This window comes from Plectropomus leopardus, chromosome 23, assembly GCF_026936395.1.
Source record: "Plectropomus leopardus strain MGB_pleo_1.0 chromosome 23, ASM2693639v1, whole genome shotgun sequence".
Taxonomy (NCBI): domain Eukaryota; kingdom Metazoa; phylum Chordata; class Actinopteri; order Perciformes; family Serranidae; genus Plectropomus; species Plectropomus leopardus.
In genome coordinates this window covers 15,893,524-15,910,878 of record NC_142198.1, presented here as the reverse complement: position 1 = coordinate 15,910,878, position 17,355 = coordinate 15,893,524, and the positions used below count along the sequence as shown (strand labels likewise).

Genomic DNA, 17,355 nt, shown 5'->3' with positions numbered 1-17,355 from the left:
TTTTGTTGCAAATTACATGTTTAAATTTCACCAGTGCTTATAATTACACATATTTAAGGGCTTGAGTGACAGGCTGTTTGCTGATAGAGGCCTCGGCTCCCAGTCAGCACCACCCTGTCGCCCAAATATGGTCACTTCTGGTTCCTAACAACAAAAAAAAACAAAAAAGCTAAAATGCCAAACTTGAGGCTTACAACCAGCAGCCCAGAAAGCACAAAACAGTGGCTGTGTCCATTATTTATACGAGCTATGGAGACGGTGTGATTGTTTGCAAACGCGCAATCAGAGAAGCAGCAGAAAGGAAGAAAATTGAACATTCAAAACAACAGTTCCTTTTAATTTTATTACAAAAACAAAAACAGGATTTTCAGAATTAACAGTACAACAACAAATCTACTGAGAATAAACAAAAAAGGGGAACAGAGGAGCACAAGTGCGAGGGAGACGGCGTGTGTGTGTGTGCATACGTTTACAAACCCCACTTTAAAAAAAAAAAGAAAAGAAAAGAAAAAATAATCAGAAAATGTATCAGCCCCCTTCAAAAAAAATGTTCCATCTTATTACTACAATTTAACAAACACTGAAGAAAACATGAGGGAAATGCAGAGGCGGAGGAGTCGGAGAGTTTCTCAGTTTTTATATAAAAACACTTGGCAGAGGATACGTCAAGCCTTTTCTTTTATTATTCATTAGTTAAGAAACTCATCTTTTTGAACAGAAAATAAACAATGCTAGCAATAAAAACCCATTTAAACACACATGCACACACACAGACAAACAAATATGAAACCCTGATGGATGGATAGAGATGGGAGGTGGGGACAGAGAGGAGAATGAGGAAAGGAAGGAATGAAGAGGGGGAAGAGGAAAAAGAGCTAATGAACGAAGTTTGTGTATGTGTGTGTGTAAGTGTGTGTGTAAGTGTGTGTGTGTAAGTGTGTTTGTGTGTGTGTGACTGTCCTGCTGGTTCTTTCTTACCATTTCAACATGACACTTCACTGATCGACACGAAGATAAGGGGCGTCTACGTCTATATACACATCGTGTGTCTGAGCGTGCGCGTGTGTGAGTGTGTGTGTGTGTGTAAGTATATGAGTCCAAAGAGCCTGTTGGGGTAGAAGGGAGGGTCAGCTAGGTTTGGCAGTATGTGTGTGTGTGAGAGAGAGAGTGTGTGTGTGAGTGTGAAAGACATTTAGGACCGTCGCTTCTTCTTGCTGGGCAAGCTGCTGTGAGAGGGTGGCCGCACCTTCCTCTTCTTGTTGGAGGTGTCCTCGTCCTCGTAGTGGCTCTCTCTGTCAGCTATAGGACAATACGTGAGACAATTAATATTTTTAACAACGATCGTTATGTTATGTTTACATGTTTGAAATAAAATATTCATTCATTCATTCTTGTGTCTTTACTGAAGTTCTGCTTTTTGTTTAAAAAAAAAAAAAAAAGATGGGACAGTGTCTTGATTGTGTTAAAACTGTTTCGTTCTGATGTAAATGAAAAAAAAATACACTTAAATTAACTTAACAAAACGTCAGCTCCACAAACATCTGTTTCGTTCAGCTCTTTCATTATTAAACATGTATTTTACACACTTTAATAACATTTTTTCCTGTTATTTTTCCTATTCTATATCAATTTTTTTTTAACTTTTGGTGTTTTTTGCTTTTGTCTATATTTTTTCTTGATGAATATATCATCCATCAATACATCGAAGCAAATTTTTAGGTTAAAAAAAAAAAATCAATGGCAATAAACCAGATTTTCATACAGACCTTTCCTGGCCTCTTCCTCCAGCTCGTCCCAGTCTTTGCCGCTCTCCTCCTCGCTGCCCACTGACGCGCTGTAATCTGCAAACGCACATGGCAGACAGTAATGAGCGCGAGTAAGTATGAGAGATTTTAGATTCACATCTGTACACTGAGCCATGAAACCAGTCAGAACGACACAAAAAAAAAGGACAACAAAAGCTCCCACTAATTATTTGACCCTGTTTAGTGATCTTAACAGGTGTCACATGATAAAAAACAACCAAAACACTTGGTCGAAAATTGTACCAGAGTCCTCCGTCTCCGAGCTGTAGTCCTCGTCGCTGTCTTCCTCCTCCTCCTCCTCTTCATCTGCAGACGGGTTGAACGTTTCATCCTCTATTTCTGACTCTGAATCTTCCTCGGCGCCGCTTCCCTGCGATCGAAACAGGACAGTCAGAACGACACTATCAAACAGGGAAAATACATGAAGTACAAATTAGTTTTTTTTTTGACTGAAAAGAAATGAATGGATGTAGCAAGAAAAAACAAAAAACTGGTACGCACCGTTATTTTCTGCAAAAGAAGTCGATAATTACCCCTAAATTTGCCCCGTTTATTTCCACGGCACAGACCTGTTGAGTTTTTTGGTCCAGTGTGCAGAACGTACCTCGCTCTCTGGGTCCAAGAAAGACCAGCCTCCCTGCTCGAAGAAACCCTCGGGATCATCGACGATGGTCTTCATGATCTTGGTCCAGTTCAGAGACTGGACTCCCTCTGTGTACTTGATGTCACACGAGCTGTGAAAGACACGGAAAGCAGAGCAGCATGTGAGACGATCTGAAATAACATCATCTGTTTACGGTCTTTGATAATAATAAAACAAAAACCTACTTGAGCCACTCTTTGATGGGGTCGAGCGAGTTGACGGGCACGGCGTTGATCATGGTGACCTTCTTGTTGTAGTCCTTGTAGACGATGACCATGTCGAAGTTCTTCAAGTGGAACTGCACACGCTCGAAGTGGACTAACTCCACTTTGTCCAGAGTCACCACGAACGGCGGCTGGACGCAGAAAGCAAAGATTTTAAAATCACTGAAGACAAAAGAAACTGGAAAAATATTGAAAATGCAGAGAAAAATGTCAAAAAAAGCCAGAAAAATGTCATGTTTTATAACCTGAGAGATATTTTTTTGAAACATTTTATTGATAAAAGATAAAAACCTGCCTACAGATGTCCTTTATCTAAATACCAAGTTTTTACTGCACATTAACTAAACATTTTCCTGAATTTCTTTGACAGTTAAAATCATGAGCATCAATGCCGGTCAGTGTGCCCACTCACCCATTCAGTGACGTTGACGAGGGAACTGGACGTGGGTTGTAACAGGCAGGTACTCCTGTAGGGGGCGCCCTGGAACCTGTAGGGAACCAAAATATTTAGTCCACCTGCTCACAAAGCTTTCAACCTTTCAAATGTGTTTCATTCATGATTTGCTCTAACCGGAGCTCGCACACATTTTCATGGACAAAATTTAAAAGACCTTTACATGATTTTTCAAGTGCCCATAATTTTTTTTTTAAAACTGCAATTTGAGCTAGCTGACATACATGGAGGGAGAGACCGAGCATGGCGTTGAATGACACTTTCAATAAGTCCATGACTTTTCCAGGCCTGGAAAATGTGATTGTAAAATTCATTCATACCCAAGACTTGAAAAAAATCAAATGAGGGAGACCCTCATTTTCAATGTTGCCGAGCATGAACGAAGACATTAAAAACAATCAACAAGCAAACAAATAACAGTTAAAATAGAAATAAAATCATACAAAACAAACTATAAGAATGTAAATGGCTAAAAATATGAATACAGGATAACATAAGTGTTATGTTGTAGAGGCATAAATGGTGTGGATGTATCAATAAAAACATTTACACTTGTATTTATCGTCTGAATTTGGTGATAAGAGTTACAAACTCTGAAAGCCAAAACTTTATAAAATCAAACGTAAACTGACCAAATCAAGATGTTCACATAAATCCACGTTTATCTACAAATCAGCTGCTGCAACAACAGACCGATTTCGATAGCGCCGCATTTTACATTCACGTCACTAAAAGTGTGTTCGACTCACCCGAGGTCTCTGAACGGCACCTCGAACTCCAGCTCCTCTTTAGTCAGCGTCTCCACCTTCTCCTTGAAGTTCTTGAAGGCCGACTTGAGCTTGTGCCTCATCTCCCGCTCCATCTGCTCGGCGTACAGGTCGTCTCGGTCGTGCATGTGTTGGTGTTTGCCCAAATCTGTGGTGATCTCCCCGACCTCTGTGTAGAACTGGACGTCCGTGTGGCGCCTTTTGCCGAACATGATGGCGTTCTGGAGGGGAGGAGGGTAAAATGAAACATTACACAATCCTGAAGCTGAACTAAACACAATTTATCTTAAGACCATTTTGGAAGGACATACGAGGCATTTTAACCCTACAGAAACCACGCACCGGACACATTTCATAAGAAAACAAATGCAAAGTGAAATTTAATGTCATCAAATGTAAAATGAAGCAGTATAAATAAATATAAACAAATTAAAAGTAGTGTAAATAAATAAACAAATGTAAAATGAACCTGTGTAGGTAAGTGTAACAAAATTAAAAGTAGTGTTAAATAATGAAAATTATATCAATAATATAATAAATACATGTAAACAAATGTTAAATGTAGCAGCGTAAATGAATGTAAACAAATGTTAAATGTAGCAGTGTGTAAATGTAAACAAATGCAAAATGAAGGAGTGTAAATAAATGCAAAGAAATGCAAAAATGCAGCGGTAGTAAATGTAAAAAAAAAAAAGCAAAATGAAGGAGTGTAAATAAATGTAAATAAATGCAAAAACACAGTGCTAATAAATGTAAAAAAAAATGCAAAATGAGGTAGTGTAAATAAATGTAAACAAATTCAAAAAGGCAGTGCTAATAAATGTAAAAAAAAAAAAAAGCAAAATGAGGCAGTGTAAATAAATGTTAAACGCAATGTGAAGCAGCGTAAATAAACATTAACAGTCGTTTTGGGTTTTTTTTCATTGGGAGGTGAAATACATCAAATACAACTAATATTTACACATATTCACACAGTGTTGAATCAATAAAGCTACCTTGAGGTGGAAGTGTAGTACGATGATCATCTCCCCGTCACACGGCTGGAAGATGGCGTGTTTGATGTTGTTGTAAAGAATGTCCACTTTATCGCCGCGGACCGACGTGAAGCGGAAACCTGCGAAGAGGAGGAGAGCGATTTTAGGCTTTTCCAAGTTCTCGCCTCCACCAGACTCCTGTCCATCTTTAGCGCTCTCTCACCGTTAGTATGCGCCTCCAGCGAGCCCTGCATCCTCTTCTGTGCGATGTTGGGTCTGATGTAGAGGTCTTTGAGCTTGGGGTTGCTGCGGTTGAGGTTGATGATCAGTGAGTCTTGCTTGATGATGCCCTCCTTCTCCTTCTCTTCGGCCTCTCGTGTCTTGTAGCGCTTCTGCACCTCCTTGATGATGCGGAAGGCGTTCTGCAGGTTGGTGGAGGGAACCGATGTGTCGCCGGGAGCTTTGAGGTTGGACGCTCGGTACGTGCTGAGCGGGAAGAGAGGAGAGTTCAATGATGGAAAAAATTTTTTTTAAAAAGGAATAAAACATGCTTTAAGTTAATTTAAGTAGAGGTGGAAGAAATATTTTTGGTGATTTTAAAGCATGCAGCATTTCATTAATTTTTCTTTTTTTTATAATTTTTTTAGATTTGACAACACAATGTCAGAGAAAAAGATTCATTAAAACCTTTTTTCAATGTTTAAGACTAATTTAACACATTTCATTAGCAATGTAGCAATTTAGGCATTTTTAGATTAATTATTTTTAATTACTTTTACTTAAGACCCTTCTGATTATTTAATTCACTTCTGCACTATCATGAGTCAAATGCCATTCAAACAATATACTGACTTAATCTTCACTGACTAAAATTTCAATTAAAAAAAAAAACGAGGAGAAATCATTTAGTTTTCCTCTGTCTGTCTGGCTTGAAAATACATGAACCCTGAACTGGAATTTCATAAAATAATCTCATCATTTTGCAAATAGTTGGGACTCACATTTCTTTAACAAACGTGGCGTCGGGGTTGGGGAAGATGTTTCCCTCCTGTCGCCCCAGAGAGCTGCCGGGGACGTAGAAGTTGATCCTCAGGTATGTGTAGTCTCCTTCTACGGACATACTGATGTTCTGGACAGGAGAGACGAGTCATCCGTTAACGTGAAAGTCCGTCGGGATATTAGAGACAAAAAGCCGGCGGATGTTGAAAGATAACCTTCAGCATACCTTGATGGTGGCGATGTGGAACGGCGTGGCGATACCAAAAACAGGCATGATGACGGTCTCGTATTTCTTGTCGATGAAGATCTTCATTTCTCTGATGTCCTTTTCTCTGGGCATCTGAGAGACGTTCTTATAGGACACGTTGGATTTTCTGGCCCTGGAGAGGAAAAGAGAGGAACTTAATTAGCGGACAGAAAGTTAATTACAAGCGTGAATCCAAGGCTCTGCATTGCCTACTGCTACTAAAACAGAATTTTACAGAAATACTAAAAAAGGCAAATAAAGCAGGTAGTGCTGGACGATATGGCTTTGATATAGTATCCGAATATTTTTAGACTATGCACAATATACAGCTTGATATTTTGAAATCTCCCCTAAACTACTGTAAACTATTAAAATACAAATCTGCAATGAATGACTCCACAATATTTAACATAAAGTCCTTTTTATTGCTTTAATTGAGAAACGCCTGTGCCTGTGCACAAACCACAGTTGAGATTTTTGTTCATCTGTGTATTTTTTGTTTGCAGTGTCAGCCTAAACAATTAAAAATGTTTATCTGTAAAGGGAGTTTGGCACGCTGCTGACCAGAGTTTCCAGATCTATAAACAGTTTTATTCATTGATGTTATTTCAATCACAATAGTTTTGAATCCACCTCAGATATGCGGGATGTTCTACTGTTTGACGAATGTTGTCATATTCTGACAATAAATAAAAGTTTAAACCTTTAACTAATAAACTTAATGGTTTCTTCAACTCTTACCCAGGGAGAGAAATCAGCCTTTAACCCTTTGAAACCTGGAGCAACATCAGTTTAAGTATTTAAAACTTTGAGCGAACTGGTGCGATTTCTCTCAAAAACATGAAAAAAAGGCAACTTGGTAAGAAATATTTACAAATTGCACAGATTATTTTAAAAAGCTAGGGAGGAACTGTTTAAAATGATGTTACTGGATTATAATACATTTTAAAGCATGTTTTTAGATTATTTCCATGTTTATTTTTCGTTAATTTTTTTTATTACTAATTTTCTGGTCATTTTCTTGTACATTTCACCATTTCTTGCTAATTTTTGGGTCCCTTTTTCATTTATTGCTCATTGCCAATTTGCTTCAACAGGTTAAGAAATACTGATTTGACATTTATTGCGATAATTATCAATATCAAATGATATAAATCTGAAAATCACTAGTAAAATGTCACAAGAATTAGGAGAGATTTTTTTCAAATTTAAAGCGTGCTTCTATGAAGCGTACATGTAATAAATGAAGTGAATTTAATTCACAAATGCTATAATGCAAATTTAATATCTAGTTCCTGTTTTCATGTAGTTCTAACAGCCGCCGAGAGGAAGCAGCACGCGTGTGAAAGGATCGATGTCAGTTCTGTAATTTTTGCTTCTCACAGTAGGATCGTGGTGTTTTATTATAGGGATCTGGGTTGTGAGCACTTGCAGAAATGTCTGACTTGTAAGCATTTACACTCACTTCTGAATCTGCTGCTCTCCTTTCTGCTCCGTCAGGCGACGCTTGGCTTCTTCGTTCAAATTATTGGCCAACTCCTTCTGGTGAGCCCGCCTCTTCTCCTCCGCCGTCATCTCATTCTGAGTTTGACAAAAACAGACAACTGAGTGATCACACACACAGAAACACTGGTATTTTTTTTTCTTACAAAAGAATGGAAAAACAAACACAAAAAAAACACACATGCAGAATACGGACATGTTTCACAAGGCTCTGGATGGTCGGGAAAAATAAAAAAAACACAAAAAAAGAAACTCATTCAAATAAAAAAAAAGGGCGATAACTTTTTCCCTGTCAGTATGTGAAGTCATAAAACTAAACCAGTTCAGCTGATGAGATTTTAGAAAAGACACTGAATACTTACCTTTCCAAGTAGCTGGTAGAGTACAAAGACATTCACACTTAGTTATTAACACTCCCTCAAGGTGCCAAATAAACACTGATCACCAGTTTCAGATGTAACCACGCAAACATCCGCACTTACTCTGGTTCTGTCGGCGAGCAGGGCGGCACTGCGAGCTCCCTTCCCCAGCAGCTCCTCGGCATCGTCTCCTTCCTCCTCCTCGTCGTCCTCATCGTCATTCTGAGAAGCACGGCATCAAGAAAAATGTTTCAGTAAATTAAAAAAAAAAAAAAGAACAATTTTTTTTTGTTGGGCCTGTATCCAGTGAAACATAACTGTAGTAAAAATAATAAATAAAAAAAAGAACGAGCATTTATAGACCATTTTATGCCAAAAAATATGTATTTTTATGGAAAACCCTCAGCAGACCAAATCACAAACTGCTGCTGAGGAAAAAAAGAACTCATGGAGAGCTCCACATGTGAATTTAAAGGGCACACAGAATGATTTAAAAAAAACAAGCAGATTTAAAAGATTGTCAGTCCGTCGATCTCCAGCTACTGCTGCATACACACTCATCTTGCACGAAACATGCAAAGTGCATGATATGTAGATTTACACCTGTTGTGGAGATTCACAGGCACGCTTTCCGCCTGGAAACGCTTTCATGTGGATGTTAGCGCCACGAGCTGATTGGCGCTTGTTAGTCACGGAGAGTTGTTTAACGGTTTGGCGTGCGAATAGGGACACATTTAACGGCAGCAGCCAGGTGTGTTGATCACCAGGACAATTAATGCTTTGGTGCTTCTAATTTTTAAATATAGCCAAGGAAGAACTAATGGAAATGCTCCTAATGCACGAGTTTTATTTTTTTTGCCTTGAAACTAGACTGTTTCTTTGCAAACTGTGTTCTACTCCTGCCCGTCCGTTGCACCTGTTTTTAAGTATCGTGCAAAGTATTATTTTGTTCTGAACTACTGTGTACTATTTATTTTTTCCTGCTATATCGAACTTGCACCAAACTGACTCCTAAACAAGAGTGTGAACCAAACTGTGACTTTTCTGTACCCCTATTGTTGAATCTGTTGAAGCTTTGAAAATGTGCCTTACTCTTAGTGGAAACTGAACTGAAGAACTGATCTTTAATATTACAAGACAACAAAATAAACATGCAAAATTAAAAAGTCCTATAAAATGCGACCCATCAAATACAATTTCCATTGAGGTGAATAAAATTCTTATCTTATTCAAACACTCGAGTATGTTTTGCACCGTCAACCTGCTCGTTTACCTTGAAAATGTCAACAACAATACGCCTTCAGCTTCACCTTGTTTGTATTATTCCCAAAATTACTCACACAAGTTGGTGAAAAACACGTACCTTCAAGAAGATTCCCACATTTTTAATCTTTTTCTTGACTGGTGTGAGTATCGTGGCCACCTCTTCCTGTTACAAACATTTCAAGTTTGTAAAATAAAAGTGTTTTACTGTTGCACTTCATACGGTTTATATTTTGAGGTCACAATATTTCTACAGTATGAATCATAAAGAGTGACAGTCAAAGCAGATCTTACCTCGTTGATCTGTATTGTGTCGCCGATAAACAAGGCGTACTTTTTCTGCTCGTCCTTCTTGCCGTCTTTGTTCACGAGGTCCGCAAAACCCAAACTGATACTTAACACCATGCCTGCAGGAGACGCACACGAGCTGTGGTTAGCTATTGTGAGATTTTCTACAATATATATGTTTATGAGCTTTGACTCTTATCAAAAAAAGCACTTTGTTTTGGCTGTTTTCTGGAGCGTTGAGCTCTCAATAAAAAGTCAGATGTAATATTTGATGTGGGGAAAAACAACTTGCTGAATATTCACCTTTTTTCAGTTTGTACTGGTTTTTAGCGTTCAGAACCAAGGAGCCTTCTCTGAACTCAATTCCCATCGCAAAGCTACAAAGAACAACAAATAAAGGTATGAGACATGTTTAAATCTGATGGAGCAAATGGAAAAAAAATTAAAAAGATAGCATGTGCGCATTTACCCGAGGTTTTTGGTCAGCTTCGCTACGAGGTCTGACTTTTCTTTCTTGACGTACTCCAGAACAGCGTTGTAGGCGTCGCAGATTTTTACACCTGCGGAGGAAAGAGAAAACTTTAAAACAGAAACACGCATAAAAAACTCCAAAAAAAAAAACTAGGGATGGAACGGTTAATGAACAAGAACATTTTTCATTGGTTTCAAGACATTGACAGCATAACACATTAAAATTTCTCCACCTTTAAATGCTCAGTGCATTGAAATGTCTAGATCTTTTGGTCATGTATTACTGACCCCATTGTATACCGCTTTCATCAGAGTATTGTTATTTATTGTACTACCTCCGGTGAAGTATTTCTATAAGCACATTTGGGTTTTCTAACCTGTTTTTCTGTGTTCTTTTTGACCTGTTTACTGTTGCTGTTTTTAATGGTGCGAATAAATATATGAAATGAAGCGTTAAAGCTCAGTGAGTCTACGGGACGTCAGACTACAAAGAAGGACCTCTTATATTCATGTCATTTTGCTTTTCTTTTTTTTTTACCCCTTTAATTTACAGACATCCCTCTGCCCAACAACCCCCCCTTTTCTTTATTTAACCATGGTTACACTACTGCTTATGACAACTCGCCACAGTGATAACAGTGACAACTGACATTCTCAAGCAAAAGAAAGTCAAAGATTTGCTGTTTTAATGCTTAAAATGTGAGGAGGACAAGAATAAGAATTTTGAATACACATCCTTGGGCTTTCAGATGTTAAAACCAGCTTTTTTTTTTTTTTTTACAACAGAGGTGCCAACGTCACTCTTCGTGGCTTTAACATGTACCCACGTCTGCATACTCCCAGCATGCTTCTGGACCCACCGTGTTTGAGCTGTTTGAGCAGCTCCTCTTCCACCTGCAGCAGGAAGTTGTAGTTGTCCTGCATCTCCTGAGGGGGGTCCACCATGAGCGTGCGCACCAGATTGGAGCAGTACGACTTGTAGCGAATCCCCATGGCACACGTGATGGCACCGAAGTGCATGTGGTTCTTATCGCTGGAAAGGAAAGAGCAGTCTGTGTTAAATAATCAAAGTAAAAACATGTGATTGACTGTCTAAAATTGCCTTTTCTCTCTCCATTTAAACAGCATTTAAAGCATTTAAACCTCTGAAACCGAAGTGAATGGGTTTGATTTCTTTCAAAAACATCAGGGGGGAAAAAAAAAAATCAGCATGAAATGTCCTGCAAATTGCTAAAAAAAAAAAGAAGAAGAAAAAAGTGAAAGGTATCAAGAAAGCTATGATTCTAACCATTATAATTATATATTTAAAATTAGGTAATAGGAAAAAATACTTTTATTTTATTTTGTAATTTTTTTCAGATCATTTCCATTTTTTTCCTTCCTTTTTTGTGCTATTTTCAGGCAATTTTCCTGCACATTTTTACTAATTTCAAGATAATTTGGGCCTTTTCCATGTTTCTTGAAAAATCAAACCAATTTGCTTATTATAAAGGGTTAAAAGACAGGTATGACTGTAATATCACCCTTCTGAAAAAAACAACAACTTTTAACTTTTTATTTGATTAACCGACTACTCCATCTACCAAAAAATACTGCAGCTATTTTAATATTGAAACATTTAGTTAAAGTAATTTCTTGGTCACAAATATTCCCATATTACATATTCTCAACCGTGAAATACTTATGCTTTAGTTTTTAAACTGAAAAGATTTGGCTTTTATACTGCTGCTCAGACAAAACAAGTTTCCAGATATCTCTTTGGTTTAACATGTAATACACCAAATAAACCAAAGAATTAATTAAAAAAAAAAAAATTAAAAAAAGACAAAACTGCAACTCTATAAAATTCACATTTTTGAATATAAGTTATAAGTTTTAACTAAATGAGTTAAGAGGAAAAAAAATCCCAAACAGCTGCTGGACAAAAAACAAAAGCCGTGTTTCTCTAAAGCGAGGCTTGCTGTTAAACACGTGAGTCCGAGTCTCTGCTCAGATGAGGCGAGCTACCTGACCACGCTGAACTTGAGGCTGTAGTTGCCGCCGCTCTGGATGATCGGAGGGTAACACATCTCCACTGTGGAAGGATCTGCGCCGCCCAGGTACTTCTTCTCCTCGATGGCCTTCTCCACCGACTCCGCCAGCTTACTGTGACGCACTTTCTGTTGGCGAGGAAGAACAAGACGAAATCAAGCTTCTTGATGTTTACTTTACATCGACACTGTGGACAGAATAAGCTGCAAAATACGTCTTTATTTACAGATAACGATTATGGACATTTGGGGGTTTTTTTTTAAACTGTATTAACATCATGTATATAGGTTATTGGGCTTTACAGCCTATTGCCCTTTGCAACATTTAAATTCAAATATGGAGTGTTTATTTGGAAAAACAGGATATTTTCCACAACCTTTGGTTTTATTCTTTGGCGGTCATTCCTGTTTATTATATTATCTGTTATAATAAAGTGGAGATACAACATATATCACACAAATGGCAACAACCATGATAAGACTTATGGGTTGCAGTGACCCCAAAATTACCAATACGCTACACACGACATAAGTATGAATAAATAATTGGATGAAAATGACAAAAATAAATAAATAAAAGCACACAAATAGGGAAAAAAAGAAAAAACAAACAAACAAGGAGGCTCAGTTGCCACTACCAGACAGGGAGGTCACCCAAAAAAAAAAATCCCCTTAAGGCTCCAAAGGGAAGCTTTAAGGGAAAAATCTTTCCACCAATGGCTTTTAAACAGCTCTGTTATTCAGCCATGGACTGAGTTTGGTGCTGGTGTGAAAATGTGAAAATAAATTTATGCCAGACACCAGACCAGACTACCAAAGTGTCGACTCAGCAGTCGCTCCCAAATGGCACATCATGAAACTCGGCTGTTACAACTGACGGCTCGACGTCTGAACAACGACGCCTGCCATTCTGCACATTTTACACAACAGTGAGCTGAAATATCGGCAAAACATTATATAACATACATCATTTTTGTGACAAACTAACCGGGAACGGCTGCTTGTATATTAATTAATGGTAATAGTGCAAATATTGTGTGACAGAGGCTTTGCAGCGATGTTGCCAACGGTTTGTTGACATTTATGCAGTTTCTTTTCACCGAGTGGGAAATACTGCTGCTGTCAGAAATATCTGACACTGAATTGCAATTAATGTTAGTTTGTTCCAACCTGGTTTATTGTAATTGAGCACGAGAGCAATCAAACAAAGGATGAAGAAATGACTGTTTTCAACACACGTCAGTGCAACAAAAGCCATGAAGCTTGTGTGTTTTATATCAGTTTTAACAACTGGCAGCACACAGCGGTAGAGCAGACGGAGAGAAAGATCTGAGCCAAATTATGCAACAAAAAACAGCAATAATTTTGGTACAGGCTGCCCGCATTAGTCGAGAAAAATTGGCATTAAAATCATCAGTTTAATATAAATCCTTCCTTCTGCTCACCTCATCTGCATCGACGATCTCCATGACGCGCTCCTTGAAGAACTTTGAGTAAACCTCGCTTGTGATGGCCGCCGCCTTCTTCATCAGGCTCAGCTCTCCGTCTTCCTTCACCGCCATTGTGTACGCAACCACAGCGCTGATGTCGACCTGCGGGCAGGAAGCAATGTCAAAACAGAGAGAGATGAGGACCACAGTGAAGACAGAAGACAGAGGCGACAGAGTGAGATTTTGGATTGCGTCTTACCTTCTGGAGCCCCTCAGCGGTGATGGTGTCGTTCCAGCTCTTCATGTACTCTCCCGGGAATTTGTCCTTGCTGAAGACTCCAACCACCTTGCCCTCTTTGCTGCCTCTGATCGCCTCGATCATCTTGTCAAAGTTGGCCTTGTTGCTTTCATTCTGAGAGAAGCGTGACGTCAAATGGCAACAAGAAAAATCATTTACTCTGAGGCGGGCCGACATAAAAACGAGAGTTAACTAAGAGAAAGCGGCTTCGCCGATGGGGAAGTTCACGGCTTTAAAGCATTCAATCTCGTTTCTCACACTCTGACAACAAAATAGGTAATTGTGCAAAAAGGAGTGCATTCGGCCTTTACCTCTGTGTCTTTACAGGGTTACCTTTTCTCTGGTGAGCAGGGTGATGGGCGGCACGCCGTTCGCATTTTCGTTGCCTTTAGTGACAGCAACCTGTTTGAGGAAATCCACCTTTTTCTTGCTGGCAAGGAAGATGATTTTGGTATCGCAAAACACCATGATGGTGTCCGTCAACTCATAGCCAAACAGCCATGTCTGAGAAAAAAAGGAAAGGAAGAGTTTAGGTGATTTATTTAATCCGAGAACTGAAACCATGTGAACAGACAGATACAAAGTGAGACAATCATCTTTAAAAACCTGGAAATGTATGTGTAGTCCTGTTTAGCTCGAGTTATAGTCAAAGTCAACACTAATTTATAGTCATACAGTTAAGTTACTGACACAAGGATGCTACACCGATATGCCGTTTTAAGTTGTTGGATGTGCACCGTTTCCACGCCAGGGTACGCCTGCAGTGTGCCGAGTAGGCGGGGTCTGCACACCAGCCTTCCTTCAGCTTTAAGACAACAGGATATAGGACTTTTTGGATAATTTTTTTTAACGCCACTCAGAATTAAATTCAAGAGTAATTTTACAGTAGCCACAATCGATGCTTAAAAACATGAACTGAAATATTTACTTTAGATCAGGAAAAATTTGCCCAAATATTTATTGCAACATAAAATGTGACTTTTGGTGACAAGACGCATACAGTAAATTAATATTATTACTATTTAAGCTAACAGCTATTTTAAACTTTTACGGTGCAAAGTCATAAAAACAATTGATAAAAAATCTACTTTTCATGTTTTAGCATTTTTAAGACTTTTGAAGAATGATTTACGACAATTTAATATCCTTTTTTTAATTAATGTATTCAATGGCTTTTAAGATTTTTTAAGGATCCGCAGCCCTGCTGCAAACTACTTGATGAGTATCGTATCCAGCAGATTCGCTGGATCTGCGGCTAAATTTGAGCAGCGAGAGTGATGAATATGCCACCACGAACACATGTCCAATACAAACACAAACATAAGAAGATTGATAAAACAGCGAACACTTGCATGTCGTTCAATCATAGTGAACACTACTGTCAATGTAGGTAATTATTTTTTAACTAGGAAAGCTAACATGGCTATTATCATTATTTATTATGTCATCTGACAATTTCACGGTTGCTACCGCTGGCTGACAGATTAAACTCCATTTCAACAGCTTTCTGTTTTGAAGTGCATCAGCGCACTGAAATGGAGCACCAGAGGCATAAAAAAGGGACTATGGACTTCATTCAAATATTTCCATTCCAAAAAATAAAACTTAAATGAGAATTATTAAGCAAAATCTAAAGAAAAGTGACAAACGAGTCCTCAAACAGCTTCAACTAAGGGTTAGACGAGATAATAATGTAGCCAGAGTGCATGTAATATAAATATATTGAGCTCAGAACATGATGTTAACATGGGACACAGCAGATCACATCATTCAGCACCTAAATGCATCTGCACCCTGAGCGACCTTATCGTGCTGCTTTAGCTGGGGCCATCCTTACCTGTATGGCTGTGGATTTGGCATACACAATTTCCTCGTCCACTCCAACAGACACCACAATGGCATCGACTTTGCCAAACTCATCTTCTCCTTTCTGGGAAACAAAGAAAAATAAAGAAAAATATAAAACACACATGATTTCTTGTTATGCCTTGAAAAGAGAGAATTACAAACCTACACTACAGGTGCTCCTACCTACAGCACTATTTTTTACTGTGGAAGAGTGCTGCTTTCAGTTGTTGCATGGATTAGTAAGTGAAGTCAGGGAGCTAGCTTTGTTAGCATGACTGAAAAGTTGATTTGTAACACTTCAGCAACATCAGCACCTGATGCTGCATCACCTGACAGCACACAGAGGGGCTGCAAGCTTCACAAAGTTGATTTAAGGTCTCTAAACTGCAGTCATAATGCACATATAGCATTTATTAGTGAGCCATTTATTAGAGAGCATGATATGGCTAAATTATTATAAAAATGTTACTATAAGCATGTAGTAACAACTTCTAAAAATGAGCTAAATGTCTTAAAAAGTAGCCAAAATGTTGGGTTAGATGCGATAAAAGTGTTATCTAGCTGCTACACATGTTACTGGGATGCTGGCGTTACTCTGATGCTAATTAGCCAGCTAACGTTAGCATGTAGCTAACGTTATAAACTGACATACAACAAACGTCAAGCACATATACGCGGTAAATTGTGTTTCTGTGTTCACTAAAACTTGGTTTTTAACTTAATTTATTCGTCAAATCATCCACGGTTCACTACGGGTTTAGCTACTCGGCTAATAGTAAGTTAGCTTGGTGGCAAACTTACTAGCTAGCACGCTAGCTAACGTGGTGAATGGGATGTTTAGTGTGCTAACGTGTTAGCTAGCTTGTTTGTAAATGCATCTTCCAAACACGAAAGAGTTTAGACAAAGCAGGTCAAAGTGGCAGACTGAGGCCTGGTTCTCGGCCCTGGATGCGGGCAGGGAAGCAGCACCGCTCACACCGACAACAGTCAACTCGCTCGGGGAGAAAAACGCGGCTAACTTAGCGCTTGCTATCTCCCAGAAGCCCACTTTCTCCACGTTAAAGTCAACCACAGCGGACGCCTTTACTCCCACACACGCTCCAAATCATCCTATTTTACCTTCCAGTTGCTGTACAATCTCTTGATCCGGCGGTAGTACGCTTCCTTGTCCAGGTTTACCGCCATGGCGAGTCCTCTGTAACAAACTCCAGCTCCCGGCTACGCTTCTCAGCAGGCCGGATGGTGATGATGATGATGATGATTAGTGTCAACTAACAACGCACTTTCTTTCCACGCCTGCTGAGATCCACGAACCACTACGAGATGCTGCTGCTGTTTCCCTTATAATTTCACCACTGAGGCCTTTCACTACTGAGGATTAATGTAAAAACGACGCACGTAAAAACCTAATAAGCGCGGTTAAAATACCCAAAATTATTAAAAATAATTTGGCTTTACGCCACACTCAAACACGCACACACCAATATGTAATAATTAAGTCCTCAGCCCCCCCTCCTTTCCTTCCTCCTGTGCTTCTTTTTTCCTCTCCCTCCCCCTGCGAGTCTTCATATAACCGCTTTTATAATAAACACACGTGATTCAAAATCATGACGGCGCTATAAAAATCCTCATGCTTGATTCCGATTTAAAAAATGTTTAACCGAAAAGAAGAAAAATGTCTGTTCGGTGGATTCCTCTTTTTTTCAAGTTACTTTGTAATTTTATTTGATGCTTGTGGCGCATTTTAATGTA

General features: G+C 38.8%; 1 protein-coding gene across 1 annotated transcript; it reads right to left on the bottom strand.

The window, feature by feature from the left end:
• Positions 1-324: 324 nt before the first annotated feature.
• Positions 325-17,160, bottom strand: supt16h (SPT16 homolog, facilitates chromatin remodeling subunit). The gene is made up of 24 exons (XM_042512440.2): positions 16,723-17,160; positions 15,593-15,685; positions 14,089-14,259; positions 13,717-13,869; positions 13,473-13,619; positions 12,005-12,156; positions 10,858-11,030; positions 9,996-10,086; positions 9,830-9,903; positions 9,533-9,645; positions 9,339-9,404; positions 8,099-8,197; positions 7,579-7,694; positions 6,093-6,246; positions 5,869-5,996; positions 5,091-5,353; positions 4,889-5,007; positions 3,876-4,114; positions 3,085-3,160; positions 2,634-2,803; positions 2,410-2,539; positions 2,049-2,175; positions 1,767-1,841; positions 325-1,299 (listed from the first exon to the last, which is right to left on the bottom strand). Exons 1-24 carry the CDS (start codon positions 16,786-16,788, stop codon positions 1,193-1,195), a joined length of 3,102 nt encoding a protein of 1,033 aa, XP_042368374.1. The 5' UTR covers positions 16,789-17,160; the 3' UTR covers positions 325-1,192.
• Between the last annotated feature and the right edge of the window lie 195 nt (positions 17,161-17,355).

Coding starts and splice junctions, on each gene's coding strand:
- supt16h (XM_042512440.2), bottom strand. CDS start 16,788: ATGGCGGTAAACCTGGACAAGGAAGCGTACTACCGCCGGATCAAGAGA. Junction 9,904..9,995: donor AAGCTGACCAAAAACCTCGG/GTAAATGCGCAC, acceptor TGTTCTTTGTAG/CTTTGCGATGGGAATTGAGT. Junction 7,695..8,098: donor TGCTCGCCGACAGAACCAGA/GTAAGTGCGGAT, acceptor TGTCAAACTCAG/AATGAGATGACGGCGGAGGA.